This window comes from Haliotis rubra, unplaced genomic scaffold (assembly GCF_003918875.1).
Source record: "Haliotis rubra isolate DU_JTF1 unplaced genomic scaffold, ASM391887v1 Scf201, whole genome shotgun sequence".
Lineage (NCBI taxonomy): Eukaryota > Metazoa > Mollusca > Gastropoda > Lepetellida > Haliotidae > Haliotis > Haliotis rubra.
Window position 1 is genome coordinate 378,971 of NW_025766015.1, and position 18,231 is coordinate 397,201.

At 39.9% G+C, this 18,231-nt stretch overlaps 1 protein-coding gene across 1 annotated transcript; it reads left to right on the forward strand.

The window, feature by feature from the left end:
• Nucleotides 1-313: 313 nt before the first annotated feature.
• Nucleotides 314-17,961, forward strand: LOC124275695 (zonadhesin-like). Its single transcript, XM_046711321.1, has 8 exons — nt 314-507; nt 9,247-9,411; nt 9,777-9,941; nt 12,260-12,406; nt 13,685-13,825; nt 14,423-14,565; nt 15,177-15,258; nt 15,851-17,961. The coding sequence occupies exons 1-8, from the start codon at nt 435-437 to the stop codon at nt 16,774-16,776; spliced, it is 1,842 nt and encodes a 613-aa protein (XP_046567277.1). The 5' UTR covers nt 314-434; the 3' UTR covers nt 16,777-17,961.
• Nucleotides 17,962-18,231: the final 270 nt, after the last annotated feature.

An 18,231-nucleotide genomic window follows, 5' to 3' on the forward strand; every position in this document is an offset into this window, starting at 1 on the left:
TTCCATTCAAATATGATAAGTTATTTTGCTGAAAAATAATTAAAAGTGAATAGTTACAAGTAGGATACTACGTTTTCGTCAGTTGTTGAACCGGTTGTTAAATAAAGCGAAACAACTTTCCAGTAGCATTTAATTTGAATCGAGCAAAACATGGATAATCTAAGAGGAAAAAGAGAAACACATCTACAAGTCTCTAATTAGAGCAACAGAGACGTTTTGGAGCGGCAGCTACATACTCAGCTACTTGCGCCGTTTCCTGAGGATAGACATCCGGGGTGTTTGGCCTCCATTCCCATCGTCCCACCCACTTCCGGTATTAGCATATGGACTCGAGCCACTGTTTCTCTCCAGCGACGAGTTACCACACAAGCTGGACATCGAGGATATATGTGACAGTCTAACATCGGGACGGCAGCAGTGACCACACCCTAGCTATGCAGTTGTCGGAGGTGTTGTGTACAATAACGCTGTTACTGTCGTTACAGGACCAGTCAGTCTTTGCACAAAGTAAGTACCGGTGCTTATACTGCTTTTATGAGAACCTGTTTATCGTATGTCAAATAGTATTTAAACTAAGATATTGCAGTCTGCCGCGTTAGGCAGACTAGAAGGATGTTGACAGAATGTTAATGGATTACTTTGTGAACGAAACATGTCTTAATTCATGTTTTGTTCTGATACTCCATTTCACAATCCCGCTATATATAACGTCGTCTTTGTGTAAGTGAGTGAGTAGGGTTGAAGGCCGCTTTTATCACTATTGTAGCAATATCTTTCACACATTTCACACATGTGGGGAATCGAACCCGTGACGAGTGAACGCTTTAACCTCTAGGCTACTCCATCGCTCCTTGGCTTTATGAACACTGATACCCTCCTATCACAGTGATACGCTTATTTTTGTTTTCAGCATTTTAAAAATAACAGGTGGTTTTCCGATACAAATCTGAGGAATGTTTATCATTTTATGTTCCAATTAACACTTTATGCGGATTATAATAAGAACTTCCTCAAAGCTGCTTTCACCAATATTTATTAGCACGTAGAAGCACGTATTGATACATGAGGGAAAGCAAGCACCTCTCTATAGGAGAACTGGATTGGATCAGATTTTTAGTATCAAACATAAGGTTTTTAATCCCACCTTAATACAAAATCTAGTTGAATATTCTGCGTAACTCATCTCATCAGGGTCAACAACAAAATAATTGGGTTCAAAGTTCACTTCCGCAATCGACAACTTTTTGTCTAAACTTCAAGGTTGTGTCTGCGGGATTTCCTTTCCGAGCAGTACTTCACCACAGAGTATATCATTACACAAAACAATAAACCATTGCAGATAACATTGTTAGAATTAAATATCACCCGACATTTAGGCCACATAACAGAGTAGAGACTTTGGGAAAGTTGCCCTCACATATAATGTTGAGTAACTCCACAATTTGATTGTGGCTTGTGAAAGGAACACGATTTTTTTCAGCTATGGCTATTTGTTTCATGCGTTTTGGGGTTTTTTTCTTTGCCATAGTTGTGTTTATATCTAAAATTATTGTTTCCGTGAATATTTTCAGCCCCATGACCTTTTCTTGCTTATGAGTCAATATTTGAAAGGAACACGATTTTTTCAGCTATGGCTATTTGTTTCATGCGTTTTGGGGTTTTGTCTTTGCCATAGTTGTGTTTATATCTAAAATTATTGTTTCCGTGAATATTTTCAGCCCCATGACCTTTTCTTGCTTATTAGTCAATATTTGAAAGGAACACGATTTTTTTCAGCTATGGCTATTTGTTTCATGCGTTTTGGGTTTTTTTTCTTTGCCATAGTTGTGTTTATATCTAAAATTATTGTTTCCGTGAATATTTTCAGCCCCATGACCTTTTCTTGCTTATTAGTCAATATTTTCAGTGGTATATTTTCTTTGCCGGGTAGGTTAAAAAGATGCGATCAATGCGATACACATATACATGTACACTTGTTTATCGCCTAAATTGTATAAAAGGCCATTATTATTGTGTCTTTTCTTTGGGGAATCTAGAGTGTGAAGGTGTAAATGTTCCTATGGATGTTTGACATGAAAAAGAGGGTCAAACACACTCAGTATTTACATGACACGTGGTTTACATGACACATGGTTTTCCATGACACGTGAAACCCTTGAAGATCTGGGTTAGAACTGGTCTTCAGCAACCTATGCCTAAGAGGCGAGGAACGGGATCGGGTGGTCAGGCTCGCCGACTTGGTTGACACATGTCATTGTATCCCTATTACGTAGATCGATGCTCATTCTGTTGATCACTGGATTGTCTGGTCCAGACTCGATTATTTACAGATCGCCGCCATATAGCTGAAATAATGATAAGTTCGACGTTAAACAACCATCAAAGATGACACATGAACAATTTAATACATATTCACGCCTGTGAAACCTGTGCACGGCCTGCCTGTAATTGTGGACCATATTTGAATAGCAAGGCCATATAAATAGAGAGTTTGGTGCACCCTCTCAGAATACAGAGACAGGCTGCTTAAGTGAATCTTCTTTCTGTACAGCGACTGTTTCAATCTTCTCATCCTTGCACAAGATGTTGATCTACTGTCAAGGAAGATGCTGCAATGTGAACCCTGGAAGCTGACTGATTGTCTTTCTCAAGAAGGCAATGGCTCATCATTCCTGGTCTATAACAAGATGTGATTTCGTTACAATGCAACTCAATATTGTTAGGGGACGAATACAGGTTTCGCGAAAAGAGCGTGGGTTCTACAGATGAGCACACTGACCCCTTGAGTTGTGGTCGTGGTTGTCGAATGCTCACACAAGGTCGAAGTTGAGACAAAGCTAAGGACAGTTCCAAGCTACCCGTGAAGGTCCGGGTTAGAATTGACCTCAGTAACCCATGCTTGTCGTAAGAGGCAACTGACGGGATCGGATTGTCAGGCTCGCCGACTTGGTTGACACCTGTCATCGTATCCCAATTGCGTAGATCGATGCTCATGCTGTTGATCACTGGATTGTCTGGTCCAGACTCGATTATTTACAGACCACCGCCATACAGTTGAGTGAGGCGTTAAACAACAAACCAGACCAAGTTCCAGGACATGACAGTTCCAGATCACAAGAACCTAATATCCGGATGTTGCATAACGTAATGTTCTTGCCCATCTCCTCTAGCAGAATTTTACCCAGGAACAACTGATATCGACTGACCAATGGATTATCTCCTGCAAAAGATATCATGATTTAGTTTCGATGCCAATCTTCTGTTCGTTCGATCTGCACTTGACTGACTGACTGAGTTTAGTTTTACGCCGCTTTGAGCAATATTCCAGCAACATCACGGCGGGGGACACCAGAAAGGGGCTTCACACATTGTGCCCATGTTGGGATTCGAACCCGGGTCTTCGGCGTGACGAGTCAACGCTTTAACCATTAGGCTACCCAGACGCCCCATCTGCGCTTGACATTTGCTTGATGTTCTTATATGATATCTGCCTGAAGCTGTGGCGACGATTCCTGACGGTTTGGGAAAGGAAATATTTTGTTTAAATGGGTACAACTGACAAAGACCACAGACATGTCGAACACATATCACAAAAACATTTCAAGAATGTCAGACACAAATTAAACACATATACTGTACACGGACATGTCACATGTCAGATAGATATGACACGTACTGGACACATTTCAGCCACAGGGTATGACACATGTCCGACACTGACAAGACACATACTAGAACATGAGATGACACTGGACACATTCACGTACTGCACAACCATGAGACAAAATGATTACGCATATCACAGACGCAGGTTGACAAACATATTTCTGAATACGACTGTTCTACAAGTGACAGCATATGTTTCGAAAACGAATACATGTCAAAGAAGTGAAATAGTAACAGTACGTAAAAACAGCCTTAATAGGTGACAAATCATTAAGTAACTGTAATAACTGTACTTAATAAAACCGTTGACAGGTGACAACTCATATAGTAACTGTACTTAATAAAACCGTTGACAGATGACAGCTGATATAGTAACTGTACGAAATATAACCGTCGACAGATGACAGCTGATATAGTAACTGTACTTAATAAAACCGTCGACAGATGACAGCTGATATAGTAACGGTACTTAATAAAACCGTTGACAGGTGACAACTCATATAGTAACTGTACTTAATAAAGCCGACGACAGATGACAGCTGATATAGTAACTGTACGAAATATAACCGTTGACAGATGACAGCTGATATAGTAACTGTACTTAATAAAGCCGACGACAGATGACAGCTGATATAGTAACTGTACTTAATAAAACCGTCGACAGATGACAGCTGATATAGTAACTGTACTTAATAAAACCGTCGACAGATGACAGCTGATATAGTAACTGTACTTAATAAAACCGTCGACAGATGACAGCTGATATAGTAACTGTACTTAATAAAACCGTCGACAGATGACAGCTGATATAGTAACTGTACTTAATAAAACCGTCGACAGATGACAGCTGATATAGTAACTGTACTTAATAAAACCGTTGACAGGTGACAGCTGATATAGTAACTGTACTTAATAAAACCGTTGACAGGTGACAGCTGATATAGTAACTGTACTTAATAAAACCGTTGACAGATGACAGCTGATATAGTAACTGTACTTAATAAAACCGTTGACAGGTCACAGCTGATAGAGTAACTGTACTTAACAAAACCGTCGACAGGTCATAGCTGATATAGTAAAAGTATGCAATACAACCGTTGACAGATGACAACTTATATAATAACAGTACGTAATAAAACCGTTGACAGGTGACAACTTATATAGTAATATATAATTTAATAAAATCGTTGACAGATGACAGCTTAATTAGTATAGTACGTAATAAAATCGTTGACAGGTGGCAACATACATCTGGGAAGAGGGGTTAGTACTGGTAAACCTTGTAACAAACAAACAAGGACGTTTATGCCCGTCAAATCTGATAAAGCGCAGGCACAATCATGTTCCTACACTCCTGACACTTGAGAGACGGGAACATAATAAACCTCACTGCACTTACTCTTAGCTGCAAAACAGGAAGTTTTCCCGCTCTGTGAGTGTTGTTAAATCATGTCTTCCTTCCTCGTACACATTAACTGTACGCTAACTGTACACGTGCACAACGACCAAAAAACCAGATCTGTTCTAATTATACACGCGGTAGAAAGTATCGCAACACCTAATACTTTTTTATCTCAGTATCATAGAACTTCGTACATAACAACATTATGAATTTAAATGAAAACAAAACCCCATTACGTGCCTCAAACGCAACAAATCATGCTGCACGTGCTGCAGGTAACAAGTGTGGAGCATATGAAACACTTGCACCCCTCCTGTCATGACCATACAGTTTCAATTATCATTCACTCTTGTTAGAAAACTGAGCTAAAACGCATTCTCATTGTTTTAAACCACTCTATGCTACCCCCTCAACTAACGACAGATGGCAGTTATAGCAATGGTTAATACCGGATTGTCCATGAGACAAATTGTCAGGCATTTAGGTCACCACCCCTCAACAATCTGTCTATTAGTGGGGAAATATCACCAAACAAACAATGTAAAGGATCTGCATCGTTCAGGCAGACCACACAAGGGATCAGCTAGACCAGTCTCAGCCCTGATTAGACTTGTTCGGCGATTTCCCTTTGCACCAAGTCCAATGTTAAAACGGCAACGGCATCAGAAACTCTGTCATAAAACTGTTAGAAATCTAGTGAAAACAGCAGGGTGTAAGGTCGGGAGACCTGTCCGACGACCTTTGCTGACACGTGCCCCCATGGATGCAAGATTACTGTGGTGCCGTGACCGGCATCGGTGGAACCTAGCTTCCCGGACGAAGATCCATTTTTCAGATGAGAGCCGCTTTTGCTGCTTTTTACGGACGGAAGCGTGTGTATGGCGACAGACGAACATGGCATATCCTGAAAGGAACATCCCAGAAGAAGTTCCATTCGGCGGACTATCTTTGATGGTAAGGGGCTGTGTGTCGCAAGACTGCAATCTTCAGCTTGTCACAGTGAGAGGAAGTCTGACAAAGATACCAAGAGGAAATCATGAGGAGGCATGTAGTGCCTCATTTTGACAATTATCCCCTGTTACCAAGGCCATTCTTTATGGATCACAACGCCAGGCCACATCGCGCACGCGCAATCATTGGTTTCCTGCATCAAAAAGCCATTACCACCCTTCCATGGCCAGCCAGAAACCATGGTTTGAACCACATCAAGCATGTTTGGGACATTCTGGGGCGTACGGTTCGTCAGTGAGATCCGTCAGTCAAGAATATTGATGAATTAGAGCAAACATTGCTCAAAGAATGGAACAAGTTGCAGCACCTTCGGATTCAGCGTCTTTTGCACTCAATGAGGACGAGGGTTCAAAACGTCATCCAGGAGGGCGGATGTTACACAAGATACTGACTGTGTCTTCTGTTTCTGAAACTAGAGACCATATTTGTGGACAGGGTGCATGAATCAGGACTATGCGTCGTGTTACCCGTTTGGGATGACCATACTTGTATTAACACATTATGTTATCTTGTTACCATGTTTAATCCTTTTATACCATGCGGATTCTTTATTGCTTTTGTATTAAACAAAATAATTTCTTGTGACGACACATATGGCATGTAAACTGTGATTAGATATAGTTTCTGTCATAAAATTGGGGTGCTGCGATACCTTTTTCCAGCTGTATAGATACACGTGCCAGTATACAACCATCATGAGTTTAATTTTAATTTTCCGACTACATGTCATACCATCTACTCTCATTTAAGATATCATCTTTTCTTGTCATGATACTGTTTCATATATCTATGTATATTGGAACGGTCTTCATATAAGTTCTTTTGAGCTTGTTGACCAATCCAGTTCATGAAAATTCCGTTTTTGCTTTTTCATGAAATAAATATGCCAGTACATTTATTTTGTGTAGGTTATTGTATGTATTACACATTCATGCAAAATATTTGTATCTATTACGAACATATTATCTTAACACATTTATTAAAAGTGTTTGTGTAATGTCTTTCAATGGCATTTAGAAGTTGTACATTGATGTCCAAGATATTTTTATGGATTAAACTTCTGTTTTAATTTCTCTCACGATGTTTCGAGACCATTCCAGGTCCCTTCATCAGGTGAACTGGCAGTTAGGACTATGACGTCGTCACTATGACGTCGTCACGTTTGTGTAACGTTGAAAGGATACTAGGGAGAAGTTGTTAGCCCAGTGTGTAATCTGTTCATGGTACATAGTTTAAGTTCAAAATTAAGGTACAAATAATTCATTCGTGAGAAAAGAGTGTTGTAAGCCAGACGCTTGTCAATCAACCGTTTTACGATCATCACTGACAGAGGTCGCCTGTGTCTTGATGAGTGGTGCTTTGTAGCAAACATACATTTGCGTAGTTTCTATGTGTTCCTAACTTGTCAAAAAAGGAAATTATAAAACGGTAGTCCGGACAAACGTGAAGTGGGTTGACGCCTTCAACTCTGGTTGCGTTGACGTATTTCCGTCTACAGGGCTTCAATGGCTGAGGTTATTCTGAACGTAGCAATTGGGCATTTCTCTCTCTCTCTCTCTCTCTCTCTCTCTCTCTCTCTCTCTCTCTCTCTCTCTCTCTCTCTCTCTCTCTCAATTTCACACGTGCAACCAACAACTGGTCCCCCCATATAAAAAATAACGAAAAGTTACAACAAAATAGCGGCTATTTGTTAAACAATTTTTATATTCGAGTATCCAAAATTATGAGACAAATCATCAGAGTTGGTCTGTCGATTTCATGTGACAGTGCAAGATTTGGTTTTGTTGCAATTATTAGATTTTGTGATAGTGAGTAATTCATCCGTCTCAAGAGAAATCAAACGGACTGTAGCTTGTTTTGTATTTTGTCTGGTTGTTTTGATGTGAAATGACAATAATTCCTCTCTCTCTCTCTCTCTCTCTCTCTCTCTCTCTCTCTCTCTCTCTCTCTCTCTCTCTCTCTCTCTCTCTCTCTCTCTCTCTCTCTCTCTCTCTCTCTCTCTCTCTCTCTCTCTCTCTCTCTCTCTCTCTCTCTCTCTCTCTCTCTCTCTCTCTCTCTCTCTCTCAACAAATGATATTTCATTCATGTCCAGTAAACACTACTTCTTGTTGGGTGCTAAACTGGAGACAAAATATATTTTTCCACCATTCGTCATGTGCGATCATGTGTGATAGGCGATGCATTATTGTTCATCGTGAAAAGTCTACTTAACATCAGATTTTTAATCCTCGTTTTCCGTTAAAAGGCGGAAATCTGGTTAGCAGCCACCGAGGCAAAATTTAGAAAAATGGAAGATATTAACTCCCCCGGTAACTTCCGGTAGCTCGTGTTTCATGTTCACGTCAATGAGACTCTGGTTCTGCATTTCTATGGCGTGATTATTATAACGTATGCCTTACAAGAAAGGCACACACATGCGCGTAGCAAGCCCATTTTTCCGTGTAAGCCCGAAAGATAATATTCAGGACTTGTGGTTGTACCCCATAACCCCTACATGCCACTACCCCTACACCCCAGTACCCCTACATTTAGTTAAAACAACACATGGCATTTACCTGTCTGGCATAATGGACTGACCCAAAGGAGAGATTAGTGCATAGAGTATACAGATGAGATCAAGGGAGAGATGAGATCAAGAGATCAAGGGAAGGGTTAATCTGTTGTTTAGTGCTAGTGTCAAGGAAATTTGGGATTAGCTAAAAGTTGTTTTAGTTTCATGATGAAAGATAAACAGCTAGTGAGTAGAAATATTTTACAAATTGGATAGTGTGTAGGTTGTTAAATATTGAAATTAAGTTGTTTTAGTGCCATGATGAAAGATACACAGTAATATTACAACCTTAATAGCAACAATCATGTGTAAGCCAGGGCTACGCCCCTGACACATGATGTGATATGGCGAACAAGATCATTCCTTGACACTGATTCAAATATCTTACTGGAAGTCTGACAACTGGTAGTCTAGACCACATACTTAGTGTACCCTTAGTGTACATTGGCGCGGTTCCGAACTGGAAGTCAGGACTCTTTCTACTTTTATATGGCTTTAATACTGCCGATGTGACTTTACATGTTAAATCAATCGCCAACTAAAGTTCTGGCACGCGGCTGTCAAGTGTATTAACATAACAAACTCTAATATGTGCCTTTGCTTTACGATTTTACAGGTAGGAAATGTCCAAAGCTGTCATTGCCAAATGGTCGCGTGAAGATGCGGGCCAGGGGAAAGTTTGCCTACTTCAAGTGTAAGAAGAGATATACGAGACTTGGAGACAGGTTTGCTGTGTGCCTGCAATCAGAGACGTGGAGCCACCCAACACCTATATGTATCTGTGAGTACCCCTGTATATTCATGTACCCCAGACCACCCACCCCTATGTGTATATGTGATTACCATTGTGTATACATGTACCCCAACATCGCGTAGATTGCTGTTGATCACTGGACTGTCTGGTCCAGACTCGATTATTTACAGACTGCCGCCATATAGTTGGAATAGTGCTGAATGCGGCGTAAAACTAAACTCACTCACTCACATGCACACCAGACCCCAATCCTGTTAAATACTCAAAGCCTTGTTTTCAAACCGGAAGTGGCAAAACGATAAAACAGATGAATAGCATCGGTCCTTCAGTAGCTGGCGTAATAGTAAAAAATAAGACAGTAACATTACGATGAGTTTACTTTCTGTTTTCAGCACGCGGTTGTCCATCCTTAGGAGCTCTCCCTCAGATGGAGGTGGAGGAGAGCTACAATGGCGCCCTTCTCAAGTTCACCTGTCCAATTGGAACCAAACGCACAGGACCGGAAGTCCTCACCTGTGACGGTCGAGAGTGGAGTGAGGACCCCCCTACCTGCGACAGTAAGCAGAATGCAAATTCCGACACCCGTTTTGAACTTTTAAACGTGTAGTTGACATTCTTTTCTCCAGGCTCTCAATGGTCCAGGAATTAATGTTATTTACATCTGGCATTGTGTACAATGACAGTTTATTCTAAAATTCACATAGTGACTTTATTATTAAGAATGTGCTGGCTTTGGGTTGAATATATTAAGTTATATTTATCTGTGCATATTTCACCTGACATTGTTAAGTGTTCAACTGTTGATTGTCCCAAGGGGGGCGTTAGTTCTAATCAGTCATGGAATGGTCTGTTTTGGAATGAATTCTTTCTTCTTGGTTGACTATCTTTAGAAGAGCATGTATGTTGATAGTGGTGGTTCAAAATTAGGATTGGGACTCTGAAGAATATGGTAAAAGAGAAATATATGAATTGGAAGGTCAAATTGAGTTCTTAGTATAATTCGATCTTGTATAGGCGCCTGTCAGAGCATAGATGGTCAAGGTGTCGTCGTGGGGCGGTTTTCTCGTGCCTGGTTGATTTGTTCCCATTCCAGTTCAGAAAACTCCATTGCATTTGCGATTCTGTTGATTAAGTCATACAACTTGAACCACACTGTCTATGACTGCCACGTAGATAGCCGTATTATTGCTTTGCAGTTCCTGGTTGTTGTTTTGTGAAATGCATGCCTTTGACCTGGTGTCTGTAGTGTAAAATATCGCCTTTATCATCACCACACGAGCATCGCAATTTGTCTGTTTAATCACATTGATTTGAAATTGCTTTAGTACCTCAGAGGAAGGATTGTCTGCACAAACCAATGTTGGACTGATGGGGGTTTATTATGGCGGGTTTTCATTATTATTTTCTTGTGGTTAACATATATCAAAAGTTACTAAAGCAACACTTCTTTCACAGGTCACTTAAATGCTTGCGAGCAGAGGTTTTTTTATTTATTTATTTTTATTTACGTGATAAACACGTGAAGCATCTTATATCCTTATCCCACAACGAAGCACGTGATGCTCGTGGGTCTCGGCTTGCCCTCATATCGCCTACACCTCATTTCGCCTACAGTAATTATAATGGAAAATTCAACCACCCCTATCATAATAATGGGTATTACCCAACTAGCTGTTAACATTAACACATGACATGACTTCCTCATCTACTTATCTGCTCATCTTTTTCTTTGATCAACCATGCATGTTTTGATTGTATAAACATGACTTGCTCATCTTCTTCTTTGATCAACCATGCATGTTTTGATTGTATAAACATGACTTGCTCATCTTCTTCTTTGATCAACCATGCATGTTTTGATTGTATAAACATGACTTGCTCATCTTCTTCTTTGATCAACCATGCATGTTTTGATTGTATAAACATAAGATGATCATCTCATCTTATTCTGTTTTAGCAATGTCGTATATAAACCTCTGCAAGTTTCACACTCAGCGCGTCAAAATGGCAAATCTTCAGAGAGCTGAGTTTGTTACTTCCAAGAGAGGCGGTCAACAAGTGCTGGATACCGATACATTGTGATGATATTGGTTTTGGACTTGTTGAATATGACCTATTAAAGTATAAATCATCATTGCAAGAGTTTATTTTCATTAGTGGAAGAGTCTACTTTCTAAAGGTATAACAGCATTTATGTGTTGTGCAGTCAACCCTAAATTTGTTTTGATAAGGATGTAGGCGAAATGAGGTGTAGGCGAAATGAGGTCAGGCCGTGGTCTCACCTTAGGCAAGCGAGTTTGTTCAAAATTGCCATTGTTCATCCAGCATAAAATGGGTACCCGGTGGGATAAGTCATGTGACTATTAACCTTCTAGCGCCTCACAGGCAGCTTGGGTTATCCGGTCCAATAATAATCAGATTATATTTGTACGCTTTGAGGAGGATATGAAGCCAGGAAATCCGCGTTATAAATATTCTACATTTTTATTTATGTATTATCAGCTGTAGTTCGAATTCTATATGTTACAAGTACACAATGTCACTGATTTCCGTAAAGTGGTAAACGTCTTTGATCTGTGACGGTTAGTTGTCCTACTGGAAAGAAGATGACACGCTCAAAAACTGTTTAAATCTGCTCTGAACCATACTCACCTACTAAGTTTATCTTCTATGATCATGATCTATCAACTGAGACATACTCATGCCAATAATGGTTGTCACCCATTCCCCACCCCAACCCCCACACACCTCACACCCCACCCCACACACCCTCTCCAATTAAAAAAGTTGAAAGGGGTGACAACCATTATTGGCATGAGTATATATATAATGTATCTGAAATGCTAATTAAGTAAGAAAACATTGTCTCTGGCAGTCGGCTACACAATGGAGTGTGACTTTGAAGAGGAGGGCATCTGTGGATGGAGTCAGGACACCTTCGACAACTTTGAGTGGACGAGGATGTCGGGGACTACACCGACAATGAGTACAGGACCTCCCGGTGACCACACAACGGGCTCAGGTGAGTGAGTGGATGAGTGAGTTTACGCCGCACTCAGCAATATTCCAGCTATATGGCAGCGGTCTGTAAATAATCAGTCTGGACCAATATGATAACACTATGGGCATCGATCTACGAAATTGGGGTCGATGACATGTGTAACCAAGGTTAGTCGCCTTCGACAAGCATGGGTTACTGATGGGATCTTCACGAGTCATGGGCACAGGTACTCAACTATACAAAATCTCTCCATACTGGATAGTCATACTGTAGGTCCAGAATAAACCGTTCCCATTTTCTAAACCATAACTCATCACTCCTGGTATTTTCATAGACGATTAAAATCAACCGGTGCCTCCTGCTGCCTCATGATATACTTCACACACTTTATGAAAATTTAAAATCAAACTTTCTAATTCTAATTTGGTATTTTGTGCGATGTACAGATGACAGAGAGACACGGCTTCCATGTAGCCTTGGTCCATATGGTTTATTGTGAACACGTTTCAAAGATTCTTGGAACATTTAGTCCATATTTGGAAACAACCCTTTTCAAATTCATGCCTGTAACGCAGATGTGTCATTCATAATGCTATGCATCATCGACAACCTCCAGGGTATACGTTCCACTAGTGAAGATTTATCAGAACGTATACCCTGGATATTATCGAAGATGAATGCTATGAGCAAAAGCAAATTCTGTGGAGTGTCCTAGGTGTGATTGGTTGAAACACCAGAATCGGATTGATCAGAAAGGAATTCCACATGTTTCATGTTTAGGTTAACGACAAGGGTCCAACGGTACAGAGCGATTTCAGCTCTGCGCCTATCGTACGTCTTTGATAAGATCGTCGATATTTCGCAAATGGTTATTTAAGAAACAAAGCTTTGTAATACCCAAAAGGTAATCCGTAATGTATATCTGATTTGATGCATTTCGTATGTCAGTTCAGCTAATGAAAGGAATGTAACAGATAGTGTGCGCCTACAATTAGTTTATTTTCTATCTTTTCCATCTTTTTCATATCGAACACGAGACAAGATTAAAAAAGACAAGTAAATATATTGATCAATAAAGTATAAACCGTTCACAAGCAAAAGAGACTCCGAAACGTAACGTTTTAAGTGAAGCTTCAAGAGACGGTCTCACTTCTAATACGTATAGGACCTTGACCTTGATATGAAATGATGGCGTGTAGTTGAAATCAACAAATATGACATCATTTGACTTTCCATAGCCGTCGAGTGACCCACCATGTATTTGTTGTGTTAACCTGACCGACTGTTTGTATACTGCAGGCTTCTACTTGTTTATTGAGAGTTCGAGTCCAAGGAAAGCCGGGGACGCTGCTCGGCTTATCTCACCGGCTTACCCACCCACACTCCGGAACATGTGCTTTGAGTTCTGGTACCATATGAAGGGACCTTCGGACGACGACGGTGAGTGATCTCGCCGGAAATATCTCGAATGTCCAGTTTTATTGTTTGATGGTTAACGCCGCACTCAGCAATATTCCAGCTGTATGGCGGTGGTCTGTAACTAATCGAGTCTGAACCAGAAAATCCAGTGATTAACAGCATGAGCATCGATCCACGCAGTTGGGTTACGATGACATGTGTCAGCTAAGTCCGCGAGCCTGACCACCCGATCCCGTTAGTAACCTTTTACGACAAGCATGGATTGCTGAAGACCAATTCTAACCCGGATATTCAAAATTCGTTGCCCAAAGTAGTACCTCTTAGACTTTCTTGGCGCGTTTGCCTGGAGACTCTCATTGGGATATGGTTACAAGACTTTCGGCAAATATTAATTCACGTGAATTTCACGTGCCAGAAACCGGTCTGGGTTCGAATCCCAAGTTCTCATAATTACTTTGGTCGATATATACTTTCCTTTCGTTTCGACATTCTTCATGCTGACGCGCTGATATGATGAGCAATGCATTTAAGAAACTAGATTCACCCACTGTAATGAATGGTATGAATGGTAGGTACATATTTTGCTGACATTTTAATTGAAACATCCATATTCCTCAGCTGTTGGAAGTCTGGAAGTTTATATCCAACCCGCCTCAGTCAACATTGACGAAATTGATCCCGAGTTTTACCTTGACGGTAACCAAGGAAACAAGTGGCATCGCGGTCTTGTGAAGATCCCAGACCAAGACGAGATATTCAAGGTGAAATATGTTAATGATGTATATTAATGGTAATAATCATGACAATAATATTGATCAGTGATGTAAAACCTTCCCATAATATAAGTACGTAATGTCTATGAGTCTATTGTATGATTCCCACTATATGTTAAACATGTAATTATACATCACAATTAAATAGTGATGCTCACAGTTGTTCGCCATCCTGATCGGCCGGTGCGACATGTTTCATGTGCGTAGCATATATTTGTACATGAATTCGTACATGAATTTTGTCCCTTATATCCATTTGAATAATTCGCAAGTATAAATTAAATATCGTGAATTATTCGTTACCGACACGTTCTGAAACGACCCTGCGTTGTAAAAAGTCTGTAAATAATCGAGTCTGGACCATTAAATTCATTGATCAACATCATAAGCATCAATCTACGCACCTTGGATACGGGAGCATGTGTCAACCAAGTCAGCGAGCCTGACCACCCGATCCCGTTAGTCGCCTTTTACAAGCATGGGTTACTGAAGGCCAATTCTAACCCGGATATTCACGGGTATTGATGTTTTGAATTTAATTAATATTAAATCATATTCTTTTTCATTTCATTATCTGTTCATTATGTTTCGGCATCTAGATCGTGATAGTTGGGACAAGGAAAGAAGCTTTTGTCAGCGACATCGCCATTGATGACCTTCGGATGTTCAATTGTTCAGAAGGTACGCTTCCCATTAATGTACAAAGATGAACAAAACCTTAGGCATTTGAGCATACAAGTTGTCCTTCGCTGTAGCATGTGACCGCCTCCGTGGTGTAGTGGTTAGAGCGTACCCACGGAGAGCGGAGGTCGCGGGTTCGATCCCCGGCCGCGTCATACCAAAAGACGTTAAAACATGGTACTTTTTGGCCCCTGACTGTCGCTCGGCATTAATGGGTAAAACAAGGACTGGCCGGCTCGAGTCAGTATAATATATCTGAGTGGGGTATTTATGCTGCGGCATGGCATCTCAGTGAGCTAGCACTATAAAACCAGCTTAAGTCTGGGCTTGTACAAGCAGCCTCACATACACACGCATGCACTTCGTCATATGAGCGAAGTAATCTTTAGTACGACGTTAAACCCCATTTCACATCACCTCGTACATAGTATGTAAAGGAAATCCATCAGTTAATCCTCAGAATGTAATATCACCAATGAAATTAAGTGTAAAGTGTAAAAAACATGGAGATTTATGCTAAATATTGTTGAATATTATCATCTACATTTCAACCGTATGCGATACTTGATTTCATTGAGGCTATTTCATGCAGAAACTACAACGACGATGCCAGTAACAACAGCAGCGACAACAACTGTGGTCGTAACGTCAACTACTGCCGACAGAGTGACAACAAGTCGTGCCAGTTCCACATCTGTCAGTTCCACGCGCGCGATGATGAAGAACGTTACCACAGAAATAGTGCCTTCTGTCAAAACGACTTTGCTTGTACCCACGACTGCTAAACCTGTCACTTCATCTGTGTCTTCCATTACTACAACTGTTTTGACAACGTTACAAACAACACCTACTACGGCAAGCACATCAACAACTACAACGTCAACATCTACCACAACGAAGCCGACAACCAAAAGACAAACCTCAACAGTGAGATCGTCTACGAAGCTGTCCACCACTACAAAGAAACCAACTGTCAAGATGACGTCAACGCCTGTAACAACGACAACTGCTCCTACATCGACACGACAGCAAACGTCAAGTTCAACATCATCGCCAGTGACATCAGTCTACAGTTTCAGCAGCGAAACCCAAACCAACGCCACCAATGCGAACGTCACCGTCAACAAAGGGGATTCTCCGTACGTCACGCACGGGCTGCAGTCAACGTCAAAACGTCCTGATGACAATATCACGTCATCAGGTGACGATGAACCTTTTACAGGTAATGACAGCAATACGTCGCCAGCTTCTGTTACAAACAATACGGCAGCAACCGCAACAACATCAACAGGCAGTGGAGGAGTACCAAATGTAAGGAACTCGAAGAAAAATAGAGCTGGTGGGGTCATGCCTCTTATTATAGGGATCTCTGCTGGGATTGTTTTGGGGATGATTGTCATTGGTATCCTTGCATGGCTGTGGACACGGAACCAGCGCAAGAAGAAGGAACAGGAAGCAGCGGAAGATGAACTGAACATGCTCACAACATCAGATGCAGCGAGTTATAATTATAATTAAAATTAATTATTGAAATATGAATTGAAACTTGATACTAAGTCAATGGTTCAGTTTGAAGCAATTTAATCAAGGTGGCGTTTGAATAGGAAATATAACTTTATATTCGTCTTCCGTCTGCAATACCTTTCATGAACTGATTTAGAAAATGCGAAATAGTTGGTAAAATCTATTTAAAAACGTTATTAAACTAAATTTGAAAACTTAACATAAAAAAACGTTATTAAACTAAATTTGAAAACTTAACATAATTTTAATAGTTAAATGATGAAGTACTGTACACTCTGTACCTCAGCGTGAGATTTTGTAAATTAAGAAATACATTACTCTGAGCCGTACGTTTAAGCACTTAGAAATATATGGGATAATTAGTACATTCATCAACATCATTCAATAATTTCGCTAACCAAGAAATAATATCTAAATGCTAAAACACGATGTATTATTCAAAGCTGAATACTATCCCAAATACTGTCTGCTTTCATGAAAAATGAAAATGGTTTTAAAAATCCAATTGCATGACTTTGGTAATAGCTTGGAATTTCATGAAGTTCCAAAAACCCTTGGTAATGGTTACATCATAATTACCTGGATGTTACCAACAAAACCATTCTTGTCATATGAGATTGATCCCAATGTCAAACGAAGGGGTATTTGTATATACGTTTTGGTGAGAGGGTGGATATGCAAGATTTCTTTCGAATAATATGCTCTTGTAGTTTGAAGCTGACATCTGCAATACTTTCTTTAGAGATAGAATGTATAAAATGCAAATACTGTTCAATTTATAACATTGGCTATATGACATATATTATATGAAGCAAGAATATTATTTTTTCTTATTTTCTTTCTTATCTCCATCAAAACTAAAAGGGTGTTCCGTTTCTTGTAGATAAAGCTTGCAAGGTACTGACTGAAGTATAACAGTAGCTGGTTTGAATGTTGAATGTTCAGTGAAAATGTCTACCTGATTAGCTGTAAATGTGAAAGAAAACGTTTTTTTCATTTATGCTTTCTATGAACACACGGTTTCATGTGTAGTAAATACTCTTTCTAATACTCTTTCTAAATGTGAAAGAAAACGTTTTTTCGTTTATGCTTTCTATGAACACACGGTTTCATGTGTAGTAAATACTCTTTCTAATACTCTTTCTAAATGTGAAAGAAAACGTTTTTTCGTTTATGCTTTTCTATACTCTTTCTAAATGTGAAAGAAAACGTTTTTTCGTTTATGCTTTCTATGAACACACGGTTTCATGTGTAGTAAATACTCTTTCTAATACTCTTTCTAAATGTGAAAGAAAACGTTTTTTCGTTTATGCTTTCTATGAACACACGGTTTCATGTGTAGTAAATACTCTTTCTAAATATTAGCCATGCATAAATTATTTAACACGTCGCGAAAATCTGTATTTGTCTGAAGCTATATAACATTTTAATGTTGATTATTATTATCAT

What these genes read in the sequence shown, in the direction of transcription:
- LOC124275695 (XM_046711321.1), top strand. Translation starts at nt 435, where the DNA reads ATGCAGTTGTCGGAGGTGTTGTGTACAATAACGCTGTTACTGTCGTTA. An exon ending in GGGACCTTCGGACGACGACG is followed by an intron (nt 13,826 to 14,422) that starts GTGAGTGATCTC and finishes CATATTCCTCAG; the next exon opens with CTGTTGGAAGTCTGGAAGTT. An exon ending in GATGTTCAATTGTTCAGAAG is followed by an intron (nt 15,259 to 15,850) that starts GTACGCTTCCCA and finishes TATTTCATGCAG; the next exon opens with AAACTACAACGACGATGCCA.